This window comes from Chlorocebus sabaeus, chromosome 22 (assembly GCF_047675955.1).
Source record: "Chlorocebus sabaeus isolate Y175 chromosome 22, mChlSab1.0.hap1, whole genome shotgun sequence".
Classification (NCBI taxonomy): Eukaryota; Metazoa; Chordata; class Mammalia; order Primates; family Cercopithecidae; genus Chlorocebus; species Chlorocebus sabaeus.
This window is the reverse complement of record NC_132925.1, coordinates 33,441,910-33,463,432: the sequence shown is the minus strand read 5'-3', so window position 1 is coordinate 33,463,432 and position 21,523 is coordinate 33,441,910. Positions and strand designations below refer to the sequence as shown.

The 21,523-nt window shown below is 37.1% G+C and overlaps 1 protein-coding gene across 3 annotated transcripts in view; it reads left to right on the top strand.

The window, feature by feature from the left end:
- Positions 1 to 21,087, top strand: part of NAA50 (N-alpha-acetyltransferase 50, NatE catalytic subunit) — a 28,818-nt gene extending 7,731 nt beyond the window's left edge. Inside the window, exons 1-5 of one of the 3 annotated variants that reach the window (XM_007985771.3) lie at positions 4,773 to 4,868; positions 15,346 to 15,482; positions 15,910 to 16,029; positions 16,477 to 16,543; positions 18,146 to 21,087. In XM_007985771.3, coding sequence (XP_007983962.1) covers positions 4,846 to 4,868; positions 15,346 to 15,482; positions 15,910 to 16,029; positions 16,477 to 16,543; positions 18,146 to 18,323 — 525 coding nt within the window. In that variant the 5' untranslated portion in view covers positions 4,773 to 4,845 and the 3' untranslated portion in view covers positions 18,324 to 21,087. Of the gene's footprint in view, positions 1 to 4,772; positions 4,869 to 15,345; positions 15,483 to 15,909; positions 16,030 to 16,476; positions 16,544 to 18,145 lie in introns of those variants that run through there. The other 2 variants (XM_007985772.3, XM_007985773.3) reach the window with 2 other exon arrangements.
- Positions 21,088 to 21,523: the final 436 nt, after the last annotated feature.

Genomic DNA, 21,523 nt, shown 5'->3' with positions numbered 1-21,523 from the left:
AGCCTGGGCGACTGAGCAAGACTCTGTCTAAAAAACAAAAAAAAACACAACATTTTTTAGAGGTGGAACTTGTTAAACAAGGGTAAGCAAGGAAAATATTTTGTACTCAGGAGCATTTCAAACACTTCTCTTTCCAGAAAATTAGGGTATATTTAAAGGTATGTTTGGGTTCCCCTGCTTCTAGTATATATTGTTTGTTGTTTATTTTAAAGGAAACTTACTATAATGCAAAAAAATACTGAACTAAAAACAACCAAGTTTTAGTTTTATGTACCACAAATGATAGCTAGCAGTAGGGTCACTAATAAAGGTGTTTAAACCTCTGAGCCTTGGTTATCTTTAAAGGGAATGGCTTGAATCTGAATAGGAATGGCCAAAGATTCTAGCTTGTGAGCCAATTCTATTTTGTAGGTATCTGGGGAAACAGAATTAACAGAGATTAAAATAGGACATAAAGAATACATAGAAAACTAAATTTCTCTGTTGGATGAACAGTGGGCTCTTCATAGATTGTAGAGGTAGTTCTAATTTCTTATGGAAAGTGATGCTGTCACATTTGGATGTGTTGAATTTGAGATTCTTGTGGAGATCATCAGTAACCAGTCAGAAATATTGGCTTGGATTCAGAGATTTCTAAATAAAAACATTAATATATTAGATGGCAGTGAAAGAAAAGCCATAAGCTGGCAAGGAGCTTTCTTAACTGAATATGTGGGTGACAGTGGAAACAATTTTCCAAAGAGTAATTTGATTCTTTTTAGGTTATAGTCTTGAGCAGATTGTACCCATGTGTGTATTTAGCATTAGTAACCAACCAAATAATTACTGAGATTTTTATACCTCTGATACTTGCAGGCATACAATTTGGAGAGCTGGTCCACACCATCTTCACTTTTTTCAAAGAAATAGAGTCAGGGTTTCGCCATGTTGCCCAGGCTGGTCTTGAACTCCTGGACTCGAGGGATCTGCCCAGTTTGGCTTCCCAAAATGCTGGGATTACAGGCCTGAGCTACCAGGCCCAGCCCCACTTTCACTTTTAAAATTACAGCCAAACCTCTAGAACAGTGAGTGCCAACTAGGGCAACCACCACCCCCTCTTCCCAATTATTGGTAATGTCTGAAGACACTTTTGGTTGTCCTAACAGGATGTAGGAGAGTTCTGGCACCTGGTGGGTAAAAGCTAGAGATGCTGCTGAGTATACTGCAGTGCGCCAGAAAGGCACTTCACAACAAAGAATAATGTAACCCCAAATGCCAATGTTGAGATTGAGAAACGCTGCTGTAAAATCTAGGTGAGATGGAACTTACTAAAAGTAGTTTAGTAATTCCCTGAAATATTTGAGATCCTGCCCTAAGTCTTATAGTTTTATAGAAGAGTTAAGGTATAAAAATAAATGTTTGTAGCAGGGCAGAGGTGCCTTGTAAGGACAGAAACGGTAATATAGTTCATATGAGGTAGAAATCTCAGTGGGCGACAGGTTAAGACCTCCTGACCCAGTTAGTGTTGAAGCTGTGTGATAAATTTTGAATGGGCTTACTTTCAGGTTGAAAGACTTTATTTTCCAGAGGAATCACTCTTTCATGTAATTTACTGCAGGGTAAGAGTTTAGAAACATTGCTGCTAGCCAAGAAAAAATTACTTCCTTTCTAACCCCTTGACATTTTTAAATCAAAGGACCATTTGATCCTTACTAAAAGATGCTTTGAGTTTTATGCAAATGAACCTTTATCAGTATACGTCAGAAAAATGTTTACCAATAGATCTCTCTCCCTGTTTTTAAAAAGTGACCTTGAGGGGTAAAGATCAGTCCTTTGACAGAACATGGTGTGACTGATCTTGTGCTACAGTGGAAATTAATAGACATAGGCTTGATTCTAGCTTTATCCATAATTGTCTGTATAACTACAGGTACATTTGTCTCTTGGAGGTTTAGTTTCATCATCTGTAAAATGAAGGGGAAATAGATCCAGTCCAGATCAAATACTCTGCACAACAAATGAACAGGCAGTTAAAATTATGTGCTACTCACTAAAGTATAAACAGGCTTTAAGCTTTCTCTATACTTCAGTTTCACTTTTTGTTATATAACTTAAAAAGTCACACTTTGAGCCTGGTGTGGTGATGTGGTGCTTGTAGTCCCAGCTGCTCAGAGTCTGAGACTGGAAGATCACTTAAGCCCAGGAGTTCAAGGCCACTGGGCAATATAGTGAAACCATCCTTCTTAAACTTTTTACGGAGACCCACTTTTGTGGAGTCATATCCCCATCTTGTGGCCTTTCAGAATATTGCTACTAAATGTTTTTACAATTATGAGCGTAATTGGCAATAAGTTAAATAGCTAAAAACATTTGCGTCCATATTATCTGACATTGCTGTGCCAAAATTTAGTGTGCATTATCTCGTCACACTGCTTGATTTATAGGCCAAGAGTAAAGTTTTTCTACTAGCATATTCTAAGCCCAGAAGTTACGTACATGAAATTACAATCTTGTGGCACAAATTAATAGCCAATGGGGGTTTACAGAGGCAGACAAGTAACTGCATGTTTCACATTTAAGGACTTAGTATAAATTGTCTGTAGACACTTTGGCAGTAGCTGTTTCTTATTTACATCACAGTCTGTCCCACTTTCAGTTCCTTAGTCTAAAAATTCTGGTATGAGAATGCCTTGGGGTTTGATTGTTATGGATCTGAAAAACAAGAAAAAGTAGCATGTCACACCAATTTACTTGAGCTGAGAGAGTAATTTAGTTTATTTAATAACAACTGTCTTCAGTTTTCTACAGGTAGGGCCATAAACTCTACTGCCAACAGGGACCACGCAGATAAAGTAAATCAGTAAAGCAAGAGAAGCTGCAATTTGAGACTTTATATAAAATCGTTTAATTTAAATATTAGCATTGAACTTAACGTAAAAACCTGAAACAAAAAGGAAAAACTGTGAGTCAGGCCAGAGACGGTGGCTCGCGCCTGTAATCCCAGTACTTTCGGAGGCTGGGAATTCGAGACCAGCAGTTTGAGACCAGCCTGGCCAACATGGCAAAACCCCATCTCTACTAAAAATGCAAAAATTAGTCGGGCATGGTGGTGGGCGCCTGTAGTCCCAGCTACTCGGTAGGCTGAGGCATGAGAATCACATGAACCTGGGAGGCGGAGGTTGCAGTAAGCTGAGATCGTGCCACTGCACTCCAGCCTGGGCTTCTGAGGGAGACTGTCTCAAAAACCAAACAAAAAACTTGTGGGTCAAATAGATGTGACCACATGGCTGATTTAACTCTTAGGCGGGCGATTTGTGTCTTATATGCAGAGTAAAGGTCTTAAACTGCTGATAAATTAAGGTAGTCTACATTGTTACGTTATATTACATTCTTACCAGAAGTAAGCAAACAATTTGTGATCCTTTGTGATCGTATAGCATAGTTTTTCCAATGACCCATTCTCTGTGTCCATCCTTAGCCCCTGTTTCCCTCACCAGATTTCTCAGATTTAGGAATTTACACACATGCAGTGGGAAATTTAATTTAGTTGGGTGTTAAATTTGGATGATGATTTACATAACAAGCTTAATTACAAAAGTAAAGCTGCCAAGGTGGAATTTGAGAATCTGAATTTTTAACTGGCAGGATGATTCTGGTATATAACCAGGTTTGGGATTCATTCTTTGATTTTGTAACACTACTCTCCAGGTTTTTTCCTCCCTTCTCTTGAAAATCGTTTCTTAGACATCTTTGTAGGTTCCTGTTCTTTTACCTCTAAAATTCAAGTGTTTCTTATATTCTTTTCTTTGACCTTCTTCTTACTACAGACATCCTTGGTAGCCTGATATAGTCCCATAATCAAAGGTTATATGCTATGAACTAGTTATGTTTCAGGAAATAGCTGTCAAAGCGATATATTTTAAAAGAGAATTCTTTCATTTAAAAAATCCAAGTGCATTTCCCTTTACCACCTAGTTTTTAACACTTCAGTCTCATTGGGTAACATTTAGACTGCATCATATAAATCATTTTTAAAATTGCTCGTTCATACCTTAAAAGCATTTGACGCTAGTTTTGATGGGGGGTGGGGAGCTATCAGAACATGTATTAATAGGTGTTTATTCCAAAGGCAGAGATGATAACAGACTGTCTGGACACTGCTGAAATTTGGAAGAGTGATCTGGTACCCAAATGGAAGGCTCACTCATTCAGCTCTCATTCCATTTCTGTTCTATATAAACTGAAGCCTTGTACAGCTGGGGATTGAGAAATTATAGTGTATTAAAGATTTGAAGGTCTTGCCTCCTTTTACTTGTTCATACAGTAAGAAATAAATGAGGAATCATTTACTTTCTACTTTGAGTTTTAGTGTCAAAAGTAACATGCCTGGAAAGTACTGCAGCTTGTGCCTTACATAATGAGTAATGTTTGTATTTTATTTTACTTTTTGTTAGGGATTCTTTTTCAACTTTTAGGTACAGGGATTACATGTACAGGTTTGTTACATGGGTATGTTGCATGATGCTGAGGTTTAGTGTGCAATTGATCTTGTCACCTGGGTAGTGAGCATGATACCCAACAGGTAGTTTTTCACCTCTAGCCCCTCCCTCCCTTCTCCCTCTTCTCGTAGTCCGCAGTATCTATTGTTCCCATCTTTATGTTCATGTGTACTATGTGTTTAACTCCCACTTACAAGTGAGAACATGCAGTATTTTATTTTCTGTTACTTTAATTTACTTAGGATAATGGCTTCCAGCTGCATCCATATTGCTGCAAAGGATGTGATTTTGTTCTTTTTTATGGCTGTGTAGTATTCCATGGTGGATGTGTGGAAATCTTTAAACATTTATGAAATGAAACAGTAGAATGAGCCCCATCAATCAACTACAGTAAGTAGGATCGATTCCCATTTTATTTCGTCTTTGCCTGACCTATAATTTTCCCTTTTCGCTGGGGCACTTCCAAAAGAAACTCTGGATGTATTATCCTTTTCCATCTATAAATGCTTTAGTATTTAATATGAATCTTTTTTCTTTCTTTCTTTTTTTTTTTTTTTTTTTTTTTTGGAGACAAGTCTTGCTCTGTCACCAGGGCTGGAGTGCAGCATTGCAATCTCAGCTCGCTGCAACCTCTACCTCCCAGGTTCAAGCGATTCTCCTGCCTCAGCCTCCTGAGTAGCTGGGATTACAGGTGCGCGCCGCCACACCCGGCTAGTTTTTGGTACTTTTAGTAGAAATGGGGTTTTGCCATGTTGGCCAGGCTGGTCTCAAACTCTCAAACTCAGGTGATCCACCCGCCTCAGCCTCCCAAAGTGCTAAGATTACAGACGTGAGCCACCATGCCTGGGCTTTAATGTGAATCTTTAACAGAGAAAGATTTTTTAAACAATTGCAATACTTTGTATTATCTTATGATCTGATATTCAGTTTGTACTTAGTTTTTTTCTGTCTTGTAAATGTCTTTTAAAAATACATTTTTTTCACATTAGAATCCAAAAAGGTTCACAAATTGCAAGTGGCTAAATGCCTTATCATCTGTTACACTAATAGTTTCTCCACTAATTAAAAAAAAGAAAAAATTGGTAGTTTTAGATTTACAGAAAAATTGCAAAGATGCTACAAAGAATTCCCAGTTTTCTCATATTACTAACATCTTATGTTAGTATGATACCATGGTAAGAAAATGAAAAGGCAAGCTAATAATTGAGATTATAAGGAACTCTTATGACACAGTAAGACAAGCAATCCAATGTAAAAATAGGAGTACAAAATTAGTGTAAAAATTCTAGGTTTATTCTCAGGGCTACACCATGGGCAAGAGATTTAAATAGACATTTTACCAAAAAAATAAATAAACATATTGCTAATAGCCATATGAAAACATACTCAACATCATTAGTCATTAGATAAATATGTCCAATGAGATACCACATCACACCAGTAGGATGGCTATTAACAGAAAGGCAATAAAAGGTGTAGAGAAACTGGAACCCTAATACATTACTGATGGAAATATAAATGTCACAGCCATAGTTTAGAGGTTAAATGTCTGAAGTGGGTTTCATTGGGCTAAAGTCAGGTGTTGGCAGGTAGAGTGATTTTAAATACTGTCCTTCAAAAATTCTTATCTAGCTGGAACCTCAGCATGTGAGCTAAGTTAGAAATAGGGTCTTTGTAGGTATAATTGAGTTTATACTGATTTAGAGTGAGTCCTAAATATAATGAATAGTGTCCTTATAAGAAGAGGAAAGGAAACAGACACATCACAAAGACCATGTGAAGATGGAGGTAGGCTGCCCCAAGCCTGGGGCCACCGAAGCTGGAAGGGGCAAGGAAACATTTTTTCCTAGAGTTTAGAGAACATGGCCCTGCTGACAGCTTGATTTTGGACTTCTAGCCTCCTGTACTATAAGAGAATAAGTTTGTTGCTTCAAGCCACTGAGTTTGTGGTAATTTTTAAAGATAGCCTAGGATACTAATACAGCAGGATTGTGTTTCTCCTAGAGGCCCTTGAGGAGAATCCGTTTCCTTGGCTCTTCCAGCTTCTACAGACAACCTGCATTCCTTAGCTTCTGGCTCTTCCTTCATGTTCAAAGCTAGCCATAGAGCATCTTAAAAGCTTTTTCGTCTGAATCGTATTCTCTTGTCATATCTCCTCTGTTTATTAAGGACTTACGTGATTATATTAGGCCTGTCTGGATAATCATGGTTGATCTTCACATCTCAAGGTCTTAATCACATCTGCAAAGTCTGTTCTTCCATGTAAAGTAACATATTCAAGATTCCTGGGATTATGACATGTACATCCTTTGGTTGGGGGTGGGGGGCATTATTGTACCTACCACAGGCAGTTTCTTTAAAAGCTAAACATATTTGTTATACAACCTAGCAATCCCACTTCTAGTTATCTACCAGAAAACTAAGGCATATGTCCACACACAGACTTTTATGCAATATTCATAGTAGCATTATAATAGCCAAGATGCACATACAGCCCAAATATCCATCAACTGGTGAATGAATAGACAAAATGTGATATAAACTATACCAAAATAGAATACTATTCAGTAATAAAAAGACCAAACTGCTGACATGTATTAAAACACAGGTGAACATCAAAAGTGTGCCACATTAAAAAAGCCTAGTGCAAAAGATCACTTTTCTTGTGTGCTTCCATTTATATTAAATGTCTAGTAAAGACATTTGTAAAAAGAGAAAGTAGATTTAGTGGCTGTTTAGGGGTAGGTAAGGGGATTGATTGCAGATGCACCTAAGGAATTTTGAGACTGTAATGAGAATATTCCGAAACTGAATTGCAGTGACAGTTGCACAGCTTTATAGTAAAAAAAATCACTGAACTGTGCATTTAAACCATGGTTTTTATGGTATATAAATTATACCTCAAGAAAGCTGCTTAAGAAAAAAAAAATGAGGGGGATTTAAGAAAGAGGGAGTTCATACACCTAAATGTAAAACATCTAGAAGAAAACAAACTATTTGTGATCTTGAGTTAGGCATATTTCTTGAATACAACTCAGAAATACAATCCATGAAATAAATTTGTCAAAATGTAAAACTCTCCCAAAAACAATAAGAAAATGAAAAAAGCCATAGACTGGTAAAAATTCTTTGCAACATACATAACTTACAAATGACAAGTATCCATAATACACCCAAAACTCAAGAAAAACCAGTTTTTAAAAAATTGACAAAAGATCTGAACTGATAGTTTATCAAAGATGATATATGAATGGCAAAGAAATACATGAAAAGATGCTCACTTCATATATTATTTAGGGGCATGCAAATTAAAAACCACAATAAGTTGTCACTACATACCTGTTAGAATAGCATAAATTTTAAAAGTTAATGCCAAATGCTGATGAAGATGCAAAACAGCTAGAACTCTTATGCACTTAAGACCCAGCATTCCCACTCCTAGGTATTTACTAAGAGAAATAAGAACTTATGTTCATACCAAAACCTGTATGTAAATGTTTATAGGAATTTTACTCATGATCTCCAAAAATTATAAATAGCTGCCCTTCAACAAGCGGATAAATTTATAGTACATCCACATAATGGACTACCATTCAGCATTAACAAGGAATGAGCTATTGATACACACAACACTGTGGTGAGTCTCCGACATTATGTTAAATGAAAGAAACCAAACAAGCAGATATGTGTTTTGTGATTCCGTTTATGTGACATTCTTGAAAAGGGAAAAACTATGGGGAACAGAAAAGAGATTAGGGGCTGCCTGGGAGTTGAACTTTAAAGGGTCATGTGGGAGGTTTTGGGAGTAATTAAATTATTTTATATTTTGGTAAGGGTTACATGATTATTTGTAAAAGCTCAGAACTATACACCACGAAGATAAATTTAGTTTTATGTAAGCTTTAAAAAGTTTTCTTTCTGAAAGCCAAGGGATCAATCAAAATTGATCCCCATAAAAGGCCCGAAAATGAAGAACAGTTAATACTTGGTACAAATAGAAAATGGCAAGCTGATGGACTTGAATCAACTAAATCAGTAATTCAATAATTACATTAAATCTTTTTTTGAACAGTCTCGCTCTGTGACTCAGGCTGGAGTGCAGTGGGTGGTGCGATCTCGGCTCACTGCAACCTCTGCCGTTGGGTTCAAGCAATTCTGCTTCAGCCTCTCGAGTAGCTGGGACTAATGGCACGCACCACCACACCTGGCTAATTTTTTGTGTTTTTAGTAGACAGGGCCAGGCCGGTGTTGGCCAGGCCAGTGTTGAACTCCTTGCTTCAAGTGATCCACCCAAGTCAACCTTCCAAAGTGCTGGGGTTACAGGTGTGAGCCTCTGTGCCTGGCCCATTAATTCTTAACAGACCAGATATTCCCATTGTCAGATTAAAGGAATAAGATCCAACTATATGCTATTTACATGACACACACTTTAAATATAAGGACACAAGAAAAAGTAAAAAAAAAAAAGGTAAAAGAATATGAAACTTTGATTGGAAGGAAGCTGTAAGGCCAGGCCTGGTGGCTCATCCCTGTAATACCAGCACTTTGGGAGGCTGAGGCAGGTGGATTGCTTGAGTTCAGGAGTTCAAGACCAGCCTAAGCAGCATGGTGAAATCCTGTCTCTACCAAAGATACAAAAAAATAAGAATAATAATTAGCTGGAAATGGTGGCATGCATTTGTGGTCTCAGCTACTTGGAAGGCTGAGGCACGAGGATCCTCTGAGCCCGGAAGGCAGAGGTTGCAGCGAGCCAAGATTGTGGTACTGTACTCTAGCCTGGGCAACAGAGTTGAGACCCCCATCTCAAAAAAAAAAAAAAAAAGAAAACTGTGTGTATTGATGAACAAAGTAGACTTTAAAACAAGGAGTATTGCCAGCAAAAAGGAGGGATATTTCAAAATGATCAAAGGGTCATACTATCTACAGTAGTCCTAAATGTTTATGCCCTTCCTAACATAGTTTGAAAATACCTGAAACTTTCTATTGATGGAATGAAACAGCAAAAAGGAAGAAACACTTCCAAACTTTCTTTGAGGCCAACACAACCTTGATACGAAAATGTATCAAGAATATTACAAGGGCTGGGTGCAGTGGCTCACACCTATAATCCCAACACTTTGTGAGGCCAGGGTGGGTGAGCCTATCTCTTGAGGCCATAAGTTCAAGACCAGCCTGGCCAACATGGTAAAACCCCGTCTCTACAAAAAATACAAAAATTAGTTAGGAATGGTGGCACATGCTTGTAATGACAGCTACTTAGGAGGCTGAGGCAGGAAGATTGCTTGAACCCAAGAGGTCGAGGCTGAGCTGAGATTGCACCGTTACACTCCAGCCTGGGCAACAGAGGGAAACACCGTCTCAAAAAAGAAAGAAAGAAAGTGTGTCAGGGTAAGCCTTTTTGAGATACCATTTGAACAAAGACTTGAAGGAGTTAACATATTCTGCAGCCAAGGATGGAGAGGCCATCAATTGACAGGAAATACTGCAAGCAAAGCAGATTTTGGAACGAAGATTTGAAATTGTTTGCAGTATGTTCACTTTGAAGTGTCTGCTGGAGATGGCTTGGATCTAGGAGTGTAGAGTTCAGGAGTGAACTATAGGCTAGAGACAGAAATTTGGAAATTTGGCAGCATTAAAGCCACAGAACTACAAGATTGAGATCACCAAGAGAGTAAGTATAGAGAAAATAACCAAATGCGCCGATACACGAGGCCCTCATAAAATTGGTTCTTTTTCAGCTTCCACGTTTGTACACAAGCACACCTGATGTTTTAGCCATATCAAACTGACTAGTTTTTGGACTACATCATTGCTATGTTGTTCATGTTTTATTAGATTGCGTCTATTGCCCTTCCACAGGATAAGCTATCATCAAAATGTTTCCCATTGTCACCTTCATTCTAGTATTATTTTTGTACTATATGTACATACAGTGTTAGTAGCACATTGTATATACCTGTCTTTCCTACCAAACGTAAACACCTCTGCATTCCAGATGCGTAAGACAGATATTCAAATATTTATTGAAATAGAATTGACTTATGCGTTAAATAGGCAACTCTATTATGTTCATAAGAACTTTAGAAATATTTAGATTCACAGAATTCTTAAAATCTCCATTAGATTAGTTTTTTAATAGAGACTTTAGACTTTCTTTTAACTTAATTTTTTATAGGCTATTTTAACTAAAAGCTTTTTGGTTGTTTACATTCAAGTAATATTATCGTTTTCTTGACATGTCTACATATCTGTTACATATGCTTATGCCTTTTTTTTTTAAACTACATGTTCCTTGCTAACTTATATTTACAAGTTGATTATATTACTTTGATATATTTAGAAAATCCATGTCTTAAAATAATTTGGAGCTAAGTGATCAGGATTACAGAAGTATTCCATTTCAGTCAGACATATCATGTTAATGAAAGTTAAACTATATTTGAAGCTTAGTTCTGCTGACAAGGTTACATTAAGTGAACATTTTGAAATTGTTCTAGCATATTTTTTCTTGCAAAAATCAAATTAATTTCTCAAAAACAGCTTACTTTTTCCAACAGCTACCAAACAATATTTATATCTCAAATTTGTCTAAAGCATGTGTGTATGTATATACACATACACACGTATATATACGCGCATAGAAAAATATGGGAAGACTATCAACAAACTTATTTCTGGCCATGTTATGGCAGGATATTTTCCCTTTCTACGTCATTTCTATGGTGTGCCTTTTTAAAAAAACAAAAAAAGACATGTATTGTTTTAATTAGTTAGGGAAAGATTAAGCTGCCTATTCCCTAATGGTTCAATATTGTTTTCTGTATTTAGGCTTTATCTGGCCACCCTGATGGAAACTTTTTTTAGTAGCTAACTTTTATTAGACTCAGTCTAGCACAGTGCACTATAACCACTTTTTCTTCTTGTACGAAGTCAAGAAATACCTGGTGGTATTCTTTCAAAATTGTAAATGTGCTTGAAGCCTAGTTATTATTAGCTACAGATGATTCCTAAAATTTTAAAAACCTCAAGTTCTTTCATTTATACTTGAGAAGCTTGACTTTATGGGTTCTTAAGTTACCATTATTATTCATACTTAAACTTCATAATGTAATTTTAAATCACTTTTTAAATACTAAGACTTTTTTTAGTGATGTGCTCTAAATTAATATAAACCATATGTAAAAAAAATTACACCCAACTTGTGGCACTGTGGTAAGTTAAACAGCAGACAATGTAGGTAAGATGTGATCCCTGTCAGCTACAGCGTTTTTAAAGGATCCTGTATTTTGGCCAGGCACAATGGCTCATACTTGTAGGCCCAGCACTTTGGGAAGCCGAAGTGGGCGGATCACTTGAGCTCAGGAACTGTAGACCAGCCTGGGCAACATGGTGAAACCCTGTCTCTGCAAAAATTCGAAAATTAGCTGGGCGTGGTGGCATGTGCCTGTATTCTCAGCTGCTTGCCAGGCTGAGGTGGGAAGATCACGTGAGCCTGAGAAGTGGAGGCTGCAGTGACCTGTGATTATGCCACTGCTCTCCAGCCTGGGCAACAGAGCAATACCCTGTCTCAAAAAAAGAAAAATAAAGGGTCCTATATTTTACAGAATTACAGTATCCCCAGATTTTTTTTTTTTTCTTTTTTTTTTTTTTGAGACAGAGTCCTGCTTTGTCGCCCAGGCTGGAGTGCAGTGGCACGATCTTGGCTCACTACAGCCTCTGCCTGCCAGGTTCAAGTGATGCTTCTGCCTCAGCCTCCCAAGTAGCTGTGACTACAGGCGCATGCCACCACACTGGGCTAATTTTTGTATTTTTAGTAGAGACAGGGTTTCACCATATTGGCCAGGCTGGTCTCAAACTCTCGACCTTGTGATCTGCCCTCCTTGGCCTCCCATTTTTTTTTTTTTTTTTAATGTGAATGGTAGATAGTGGGGAAAGTGAGCCCAGTAGATTTTAGTCAGAAAAGTGTTATGAAGAGGGGGAATTATGTCAATGAGATGTAATCTACGTAAAGAAAACATGAATTTCCTACAGGGAATTCATTGTAGTTGTCAAATACTTGGGATAAGAAAAGGCTATGTGGCTAAAAGTTGGAAGAGACTATAACAAGAAAATCTCTATTTTTTTATTTTAAATATATAAATCTCTTATCCTTTTACTAACATGTTTGTTTATTTAATCTGTGTGGTTGCTAAGAAACTATGTTCAGATTTTAGGAAGACATACAAGACATGCAAAGATCATTGGTTGCAACAAATAATACAGATTAGTGGTATAAAAATTAAATAATCAAGGCAGGACGGCTAAATGAGCTAAGCCTTTCAAAACTGCTAAGTATGACAGGAAGAATGCTTTATGCTGTCTTTTGTGTTCTTCGTACAGACTACTTAAATAGGGGGTAAAGTCTCCTGTTTTTGCCTAACTCCTTAGCAAGCAGAATGTTCTCCAAACTGGGCATTATGGAGTAATACATCTTAGAGAACTTTGTACTATCAGATAAAATATTATATCATATTCCTCTCTATCCAGATAAATCAACTTTAGAAATTTCTTTTTTTATCTGTAATTGTTGCTGTTTTTTGTTTTGTTTTTGAGACAGTCTGTCACCCAGGCTGGAATGCAGTGGTACACAGTCAGCTTACTGCAGCCTCCACCTCCCAGGGTCAAGCAGTCTTCTCACTTCAGTCTTCTAAGTAGCTGGGACCCACCTGGTTAACTATTTAAAAAAAATTTCTGATAAAGTTTTGCTATATTGCCCAGGTTGGTCTTGAACTCCAGGGCTCAAAGGATCCTCTTACCTCGGCCTCCTAAAATGCTGGGATTACAGACCTTTATGCCCAGCTGTTTTTTTGTTTTTGTTTTTTCTTTTTTTTTTTTTTTTGTTTTTTTGGTTTTTTGTTTTTGTTTTTTTTTTTTTTTGCTTTTTAATCTGAATTTTAACATTTCAAAATACAGTTTTTAAAATTACAATTTCTGGGCCGGGCACAGTGACTCATGCCTGTAATCCCAGCACTTTGGGAAGCCAAGGCAGGCAGATCACTTGAGGTTGGGAGTTCAAGACCAGCCTGACCAACATGGAGAAACCCCGTCTCTACTGAAAATACAAAATTAACTGGGCATGGTGGCACATGCCTGTGACCCTAGCTACTAGGGAGGCTGAGGCAGGAGAATCGCTTGAACCTGGGAGGTGGAGGTTGCAGTGAGCCGAGATCGCGCCATTGCACTCTAGCCTGGGCAGCGAGAGCAAAACTGTGTCTCAGAAAAAAAAAGAATTACAATTTCTACTATACATTAAAATCCTTTCAAGCATGTTTCTGTATATGTTAACAAAAGTCCGTTGTGTTTTTTTGTTTTGTTTTGTTTGTTTGTTTGTTTGTTTTGAGACGGAGTCTCAAACTGTCACCCAGGCTGGAGTGCAGTGGCGCCATCTTGGCCCACTGCATGCTCCGCCTCCCGGGTTCATGCCATTCTCCAGCCTCAGCCTCCCGAGTAGCCAGGACAACAGGCGTCCACCACCACGCCCAGCTAATTGTTTTTGTATTTTCAGTAGAGATGGGGTTTCACTGTATTAGCCAGGATGGTTTCGATCTCCTGACTGCATGAGCCACTGCGCCCCGCCCAGCAAAAATCCATTGTTAAATATGGTTGAAATGTGCTTTTTCTCCACAAAACAATATACTACAGTATCTTTTTTGGGCAAATAATACAGATGGAGTAAGAAAATTGCAGAATGCTGTCAGGTTTGCCTTATCACATTTGATCCGCCTTTAATAGTGAAGTTCACTTCAGCTATTAAAAATTGTTTATAGCTCTGCAGGCAAAACAACTTTGATTCTTTGTTAAAAGTTAGAACTGAAAACTTTTTAGCTTTAATCTTCTTTTCCATGGAACCAATTGTTTAGATTACAGGTGGTTTCTTAGAATGCTCCTTTTATTAGTCCTTTCTCACGCTGCTAATAAAGACATACCTGAGACTGGGTAGTTTATAAAGGAAAGAGGTTTAATTGACTCACAGTTCCGCAAGGATGGGGAGGTCTCAGGAAACCTATAATCATTTTGGAAGGGGAAGCAAACACGTCATTCTTCACATGGTGGCAGGAAGGAGAAATGAGAGCGAAGCGAAGGAAAGGCTCTTTATAAAACCATCAGATTTTGTGAGAACTCACTATCATGAGAACAGCATGAGGGCAACTGCCCCCATGATTCACCGGGTCTGTCCCATGAAGTGGGAATTATGGGAGCTACAAGATGAAATTTGGATGGGGACACAGCCAAACCATATCACTCCTGTTGCTTTCTTAATGGATAGTTTTCATACTGGGGTAGTTTTCAAAATGTGGATTCCTTTGTTTCGTTCCAGCAACTCTGGTTCTGAGAATGGGGTATGTGTGTCTAGGAATGTGAATTTTGAGTATCGCCTCTGTGACTCTGATGTAGGTAGTTCATAGACCACGGTTTTCAATTAATAGAATGTGCATGGTATTGCATACTTCCATTGTTTTCTTAGAATAAGTTACTAGAAGTAAGATACTTGGACAAAGGAACTGTAATGTTATCAGAAATAGGTATATCTAAATTTTTCTGAACTATAAAAGGAAAATTTTGACACTTGTAGACTGTTATTCTGGCCTTTGTAGTAGTTGTTGTGTGCCATATTTGTCCCTAAATGTGTGTAATTGTATGAAAGCTATGAGTAGAATTTGTATTGAATGATGTCAAAATTTGCTTATAAATGGTAATTTGCTTATAAATCAAGTCTGAAAGAGTTGGATTTATCAATCATGTAAAAAAGACTTGGTTCCCCTTTCATATGTTCATATTAAAAATGAGGCTAATTATGTTTTATTGAGTACATTTTGATTTGTTCCAGTAGCCGGATCGAGCTGGGAGATGTGACACCACACAATATTAAACAGTTGAAAAGACTGAATCAGGTCATCTTTCCAGTCAGCTACAATGACAAGTTCTACAAGGATGTGCTGGAGGTTGGCGAGCTAGCAAAACTTGGTATTACATGGTTTTTTTTTTTTTTTTCCTCCCTTCTTTTCCTTCTTTCTGTTCTTGAGCCCTATTTTTTAGAGAGCAGAAAGAGTTAACTAATTTAGTTTGCTTATTTTGTAAGTGAGGAAATGGGAGTGGTCTAGGTTGGGAGAAAAATCTCAGAAATCAGTTGAATAAAATAGTTGAATTTTAAAAAGAAATGCTTAATGTTCTTATTTAGTGTATGCCTGTGTGTTTTCACTTTTTAAGCTATACTAGAGGAGGCTTAAACTTCCTAAAATGGCATAAGAGCTTTGAGGTCATTGATATTCATGAGATAGTTCATGAAATTTAATGTTGATAGGAACAATGTAGTCCTTTAAAAGGGAAAAAGATTAAATAAAATGTGTTTTTCTGTCTGTTCAACATTGTATCTTTATATTTTCCTTGGCAGCCTATTTCAATGATATTGCTGTAGGTGCGGTATGCTGTAGGGTGGATCATTCACAGAATCAGAAGAGACTTTACATCATGACACTAGGATGTCTGGCACCTTACCGAAGGCTAGGAATAGGTAAAAAATTGTGGTTTTTTTTTACTTCTTCAGAGAGGCATAAACATATTCTTTGTTAATGTGTCTGACCTAGTAAGTTAATTTGGGTCTTTTTAAGGAATACTGAGAAAGGGTTACTGAATTATGTAAAATATGGTGAGAAATAACTAATGTTTATTAACATAATTCTGCTGGAATCCCTACATAGATTTGCTATTTACGTCCCCTTCTGCTTTTTCTGTTTTTCTTCTACCTGGAAGTGCTTGTTTAAAAAGGTTAGTCTTCTGTTAACAGTTTTAAACATATGTAGCTATTGTAGAGAGAGAACACAACTTTGGAAAATAAGAATATCTAGTCTATACCTCATAAAATCTGTTAGGACCCAATAAGTAGTTCAGATGGCAGGTGGATAGATACATAATTTAAAGGTTGATTTATGAAGTCACGTGTTATTTGTTTTATTAACAGGAACTAAAATGTTAAATCATGTCTTAAACATCTGTGAAAAAGATGGTACTTTTGACAACATTTATCTGTAAGTAAATTAATATTTAATGTTCTTATCAAAGGGGTTTAATAAGTTGGCAGGAGAAATCTTGACTAGAAACTTTAAAATCTGGTCACTTATTGTGCCTTTGGAAACACTGTGGAAGTAGTTGTTACAAAGTATTCGAGTAGTTGTTTTGTTTAGTTTTGTTTTATTAATAATAGTAGATTAGGGACCTGAGATAGAACACATTGCTTTATTATATTAGGATGAGAGCTCCAAAATCATAGGGAAGAAATCAGGATTAAAACTCAGGCCTTGGCCAGGCGCAGTGGCTCACGCCTGTAATCCCAGCACTTTGGGAGTCCGAGGCAGGCGGATCACAAGGTCAGGAGATAGAGACCATCCTGGCTAACACGGTGAAACCCTGTCTCTACTAAAAATATTTTAAAAATTAGCTGGGCATAGTGGCGGCCGCCCGTGTCCCAGCTACTCGGGAGGTTGAGGCAGGAGAATGGCGTGAACCCGGGAGGCGGAGCTTACAGTGAGCTGAGATCAAGCCACTGCACTCCAGCCTGGGAGACAGAGCGAGACTGCATCTCAAAAGAAAAAAAAACTCAAGTCTTCAGAATTCAATACCATGAATGCTACTTTTCTCGTGCAAAACCTTGTGTGTTTTGTTCAAGGCTTTGTTGGATAGCCTTGAACATTGTAGTAGATCATTTGTAGTAGAGTTTAATAATCAAAATCATAGATTACCTAGCTGAGATTATACTTGAATCTCAAGAGGCTGTACATAAAGAGCTATGACTAAGATCATAGTCATGGATGTTCATAATTTAGTTTGGCTGTGTGAGATGCTGAATTATACAGTGTTATTTTTCGGAATAATTGAGAAAGCTTGCATTTTTAATTTTTAAAACATACCATGTTTTTTATCAATCAGAAGGAAGGATATATCTTCAAGCTTTGAGACCCTAGTTTTTTATTTTTCATCACTTTTTTCTGTGTGTTAATAGGGCCTTTTAATAATTTATCCTCTTAAAATGAAAAAATTTTGATAGCTGTGGTACTTTTCCGTTTGTTGACTATAAGAATAAACACTGTGAGCCTTCTAATCTTAACCAGCTGTCTTACAAATGTAAAAATTAGATTAAAAGTGTAAAATTGGGCCAGGCGCAGTGGCTCACACCTGTAATCCCAGCACTTTGGGAGGCCAAGGCCAGGCGGATCATGAAGTCAGGATATCGAGACCATCCTGGCTAACACGGTGAAACCCCATCTCTACTAAAAATTAGAAAAATTAGCTGGGCTTGGTGGTGGGCGTCTGTAGTCCCAGCTACATGGGAGGCCGAGGCAGGAGAATGGCAGGAACCCGGGAGGTAGAGCTTGCAGTGAGCCAAAATCACGCCACTGCACTCCAGCCTGGGCGACACAGAGAGACTCCGTCTCAAAAAGAAAGTGTAAAATTGTCATCAAAAGGTTTTAGGTAAGCATGCTTAACCTTTATTGATTAGTGGTAATTGTAAAGAGAATGTAACAAATGTGCAGCATTCTAGCTCCAACCAATTTGGAGCTATCTGTGGAGAATGCTTAAAACTTGATGAAACCTTAATTTTAATTTTTTTCTGATACTCTCTTATACCTCAGGCATGTCCAGATCAGCAACGAGTCGGCAATTGACTTCTACAGGAAGTTTGGCTTTGAGATTATTGAGACAAAGAAGAACTACTATAAGAGGATAGAGCCTGCAGATGCTCATGTGCTGCAGAAAAACCTCAAAGTTCCTTCTGGTCAGAATGCAGATGTGCAAAAGACAGACAACTGAACAAATTACAAATGAACTTTCTTGCACTTGCTTGTCGCCAAATAAAAGAGAGGCCCATTGATACCCCCTCCCCCAACACTTTTCTTTTAAAGCTTTTCTCCCTCCTTGTTCTTGTTTTTCCTTCTTCCTTTCCTTTTCTCTAAGAGTTATAATACTTTGAAGGACTTTAAAAAAATAATCATGTTTGAATTGTTTTCTCTTATTTTTGTGAGGTGGTTTGAAGGAAGGAGAAGGTAGATCTGTTTAATTTTGCAGTTAAAGCTAGATGGTCCTAAAAATTTAATTGTCAAATTTCAAATTTGATGTCCTGCTTTCACATTGAAGGGCAGAGCCTACAAAACATTGTATATTTCAAAAGACAAAAAGAAGCAGCAGCAATATCTTGTTCTCTAATGCATAGACTAGTTGAGTGTGTTTGTGGTACTTTGGGTTTTTTAAGACTGGGATACTAATCCCTAGACGTTGCCTTCACTCCACCTTTAGTCCTTCTGAGCACTCTCAGTTGAACATCGTTATCCTTGTAAGAAATACTAAGCTTATTTTGATTTTTAAGCAATTATATCTTCTCTTATTGCTGGTGGGTGGGGCAGTTTGGTTTAGTGTTATACTTTGGTCTAAGTATTTGAGTTAAACTGCTTTTTTGCTAATGAGTGGGCTGGTTGTTAGCAGGTTTGTTTTTCCTGCTGTTGATTGTTACTAGTGGCATTAACTTTTAGAATGTGGGCTGGTGAGATTAATTTTTTTTTAATATCCCAGCTAGAGATATGGCCTTTAACTGACCTAAAGAGGTGTGTTGTGATTTAATTTTTTCCCCTGTTCCTTTTTCTTCAGTAAACCCGACAATAGTCTAACCTTAAAAATTGAGTTGATGTCCTTATAGGTCACTACCCCTAAATAAACCTGAAGCAGGTGTTTTCTCTTGGACATATTAAAAAGTACCTAAAAAGAAGCTTAATGAATGGACTGTGACACAATAAATTCAATTAATGTCATCTAATGCCAGCTGTTAAAAGTGTGGCCACTGAGAATTTGATTTTGTAGGAAAAAATAGACAGTATTTTTCAGAATAACATAGCTGTGCTATTGCATATCTGTTGGAGAACATCCCAGATTTGCTTATACTCAGTGCCTATGATACTGAGTTTAAGGATTTGAGGCAGGGGTAATTATTAAACATATTGCTTCTATTCTTGGAAAAGTACAAGTGTAGAATGTTAATAATACAAATGTCACTGTGACCTCCTCCACTGAGAGGACTGGTTTATGCCAGATCATTTTCTGGCACATAGGGAGTGGCTTTGACAGGTTGATAACTTTGTAAGATGGGAGACATCTGAAATATTCATGTTTTCCTCTTTTAGTCCCATCTCCACTATTTAGAAATGTTCTCAGACTTTGAAATAATGCACAGGGCTTGAGCTTTCTGTCATTTGACTTTGAAAGGAAGTTTCATTCATATTTATCCTCTTGTGTAAAATTCTAGTATAAAGTCTCATCTCCAAATATGTTAAATGACAAAATTATTTTATAAAATGTTTATGCACACTTTATCACCTTAAGTTTTTATTTGAGAATGTGAAAGTACAAGGTGCAGTAGACTTCAGCAATCTTGAGTGCCAAGAATAATATAGAAAAAGAAGACAGTTGATGAATGCGTTTATAGGTTTCTAATCTTAAGATGGTAAAAATGTAGAAAGACCTTGCTGGTTTTTTGAGAGTATTCGTTTCTTAAAACAATCCAAATCTAAGCTTAGAAGAAAAGTTTAGCATTAAGCTCCTTTATCTTCATGGATAAGCTTCAGCTTGCTCTTGGCAAGAGAAGAGTGCTTGAGTTACAGAAGGCATAATTAGTTTGAAGAATGCAGCAGCCTTTTTGTAAACTTCCCAGATATCAAAATCGACTTTGATATATAAATGGTTTTCTGAGATGACACTGCCTCTATTTCTATAACCATTTCACCTGGACTATCTAATCAGTCCTATGAATGTATCCCTAAATGTGGTTATTGAAAACCGAATAGCTGCCTCATGACAAGTACGTGTTATTTAAGGAGGAAAAAATATTAAATTTTGAATTGAGTGTGTAGGCTCCCTATCATTATATAGTTTCTTTTTCCATGGTAGTCAGTGACTTAACCTAAATTGTAAATGTTTGTAAAGGGTTAATTGTCCTACATCAAACTTATGTTAAATAATTCCATCCACTTATGGAGGAGGAGGAGAATGTGGAAGAGGTAAAAAGCTGGGCACAAGTTCATATGCCTATGAGTCAGTAAAGACTGAAGCAATGTCCTATGTTGAGCTGGTTATTTTGATATATGATAATTATCTTTAGAACAATTCTGTTAACTGGAAAATCACAGGATATATCCATCATATTTTTCAGGACAGATAGTTTTTACTGTGGGGCAAATAGGTTAAAATTACACTGTATGGTAGTTGCATTTAGGTTTTAAAGCAAAGAATCTGTAGAGAAATCTATGCAATATATAGTTTGTCCAGATTAGCTTTCGTTTGGGGAATGAAGTTCTGAAATATCTAAAGCAGTTTACTCATCAGTTGAAAAGTCCTCCAAAAAGAGAACTATTGGGAAACCATGGTGTGTGGTGGTGGAAAAGAAAAGCTCCCTCAGTTTTTTGGAGGGAATAACTTAAAAAAAAAAAAATACTTAAATGGCTAAGTTTCCTTGGTGCAGTTAAGAATTAAACTTGTCAATTTTAACATTGCTGTTACATCTGAAATAAACTTACGTGATGTTCTGGTAGTGAGCTGTGATATCTATGAATGTCAAAACTGTATTGTTGAATTCTGCAGCCAGCAACTGTACATACTCATTGTGTAGTGTTTCCCTTACTGCTTTTATTTACTTTCACATTTCTTTAAGATCTAATTTTAAAATCATTAAAATAGGCCAGGTGTAATTAAGGCATCCTAATTCAGATCTTCTGTGACTTGCTAGGTACTGCCCAATGTCTACAATTCAGTTCCAGTGAGAGGGAAAAAATAAGATCCAAGGAACTGTCTTGCTGCTATATTCTTAATGTAATTGTTAGAAATACTTGACACTTCAGGCTGCAATCTATTTAGTAATGTGTATTGGCTACAGATAACATATTCAGGTGTTTTGGTTTTTTTCCTTGTAAGGAAGGAGTATAGTAGTTCAATGAGTTGGGAATTGGCTTTTAACCTTTTTCCTGAAT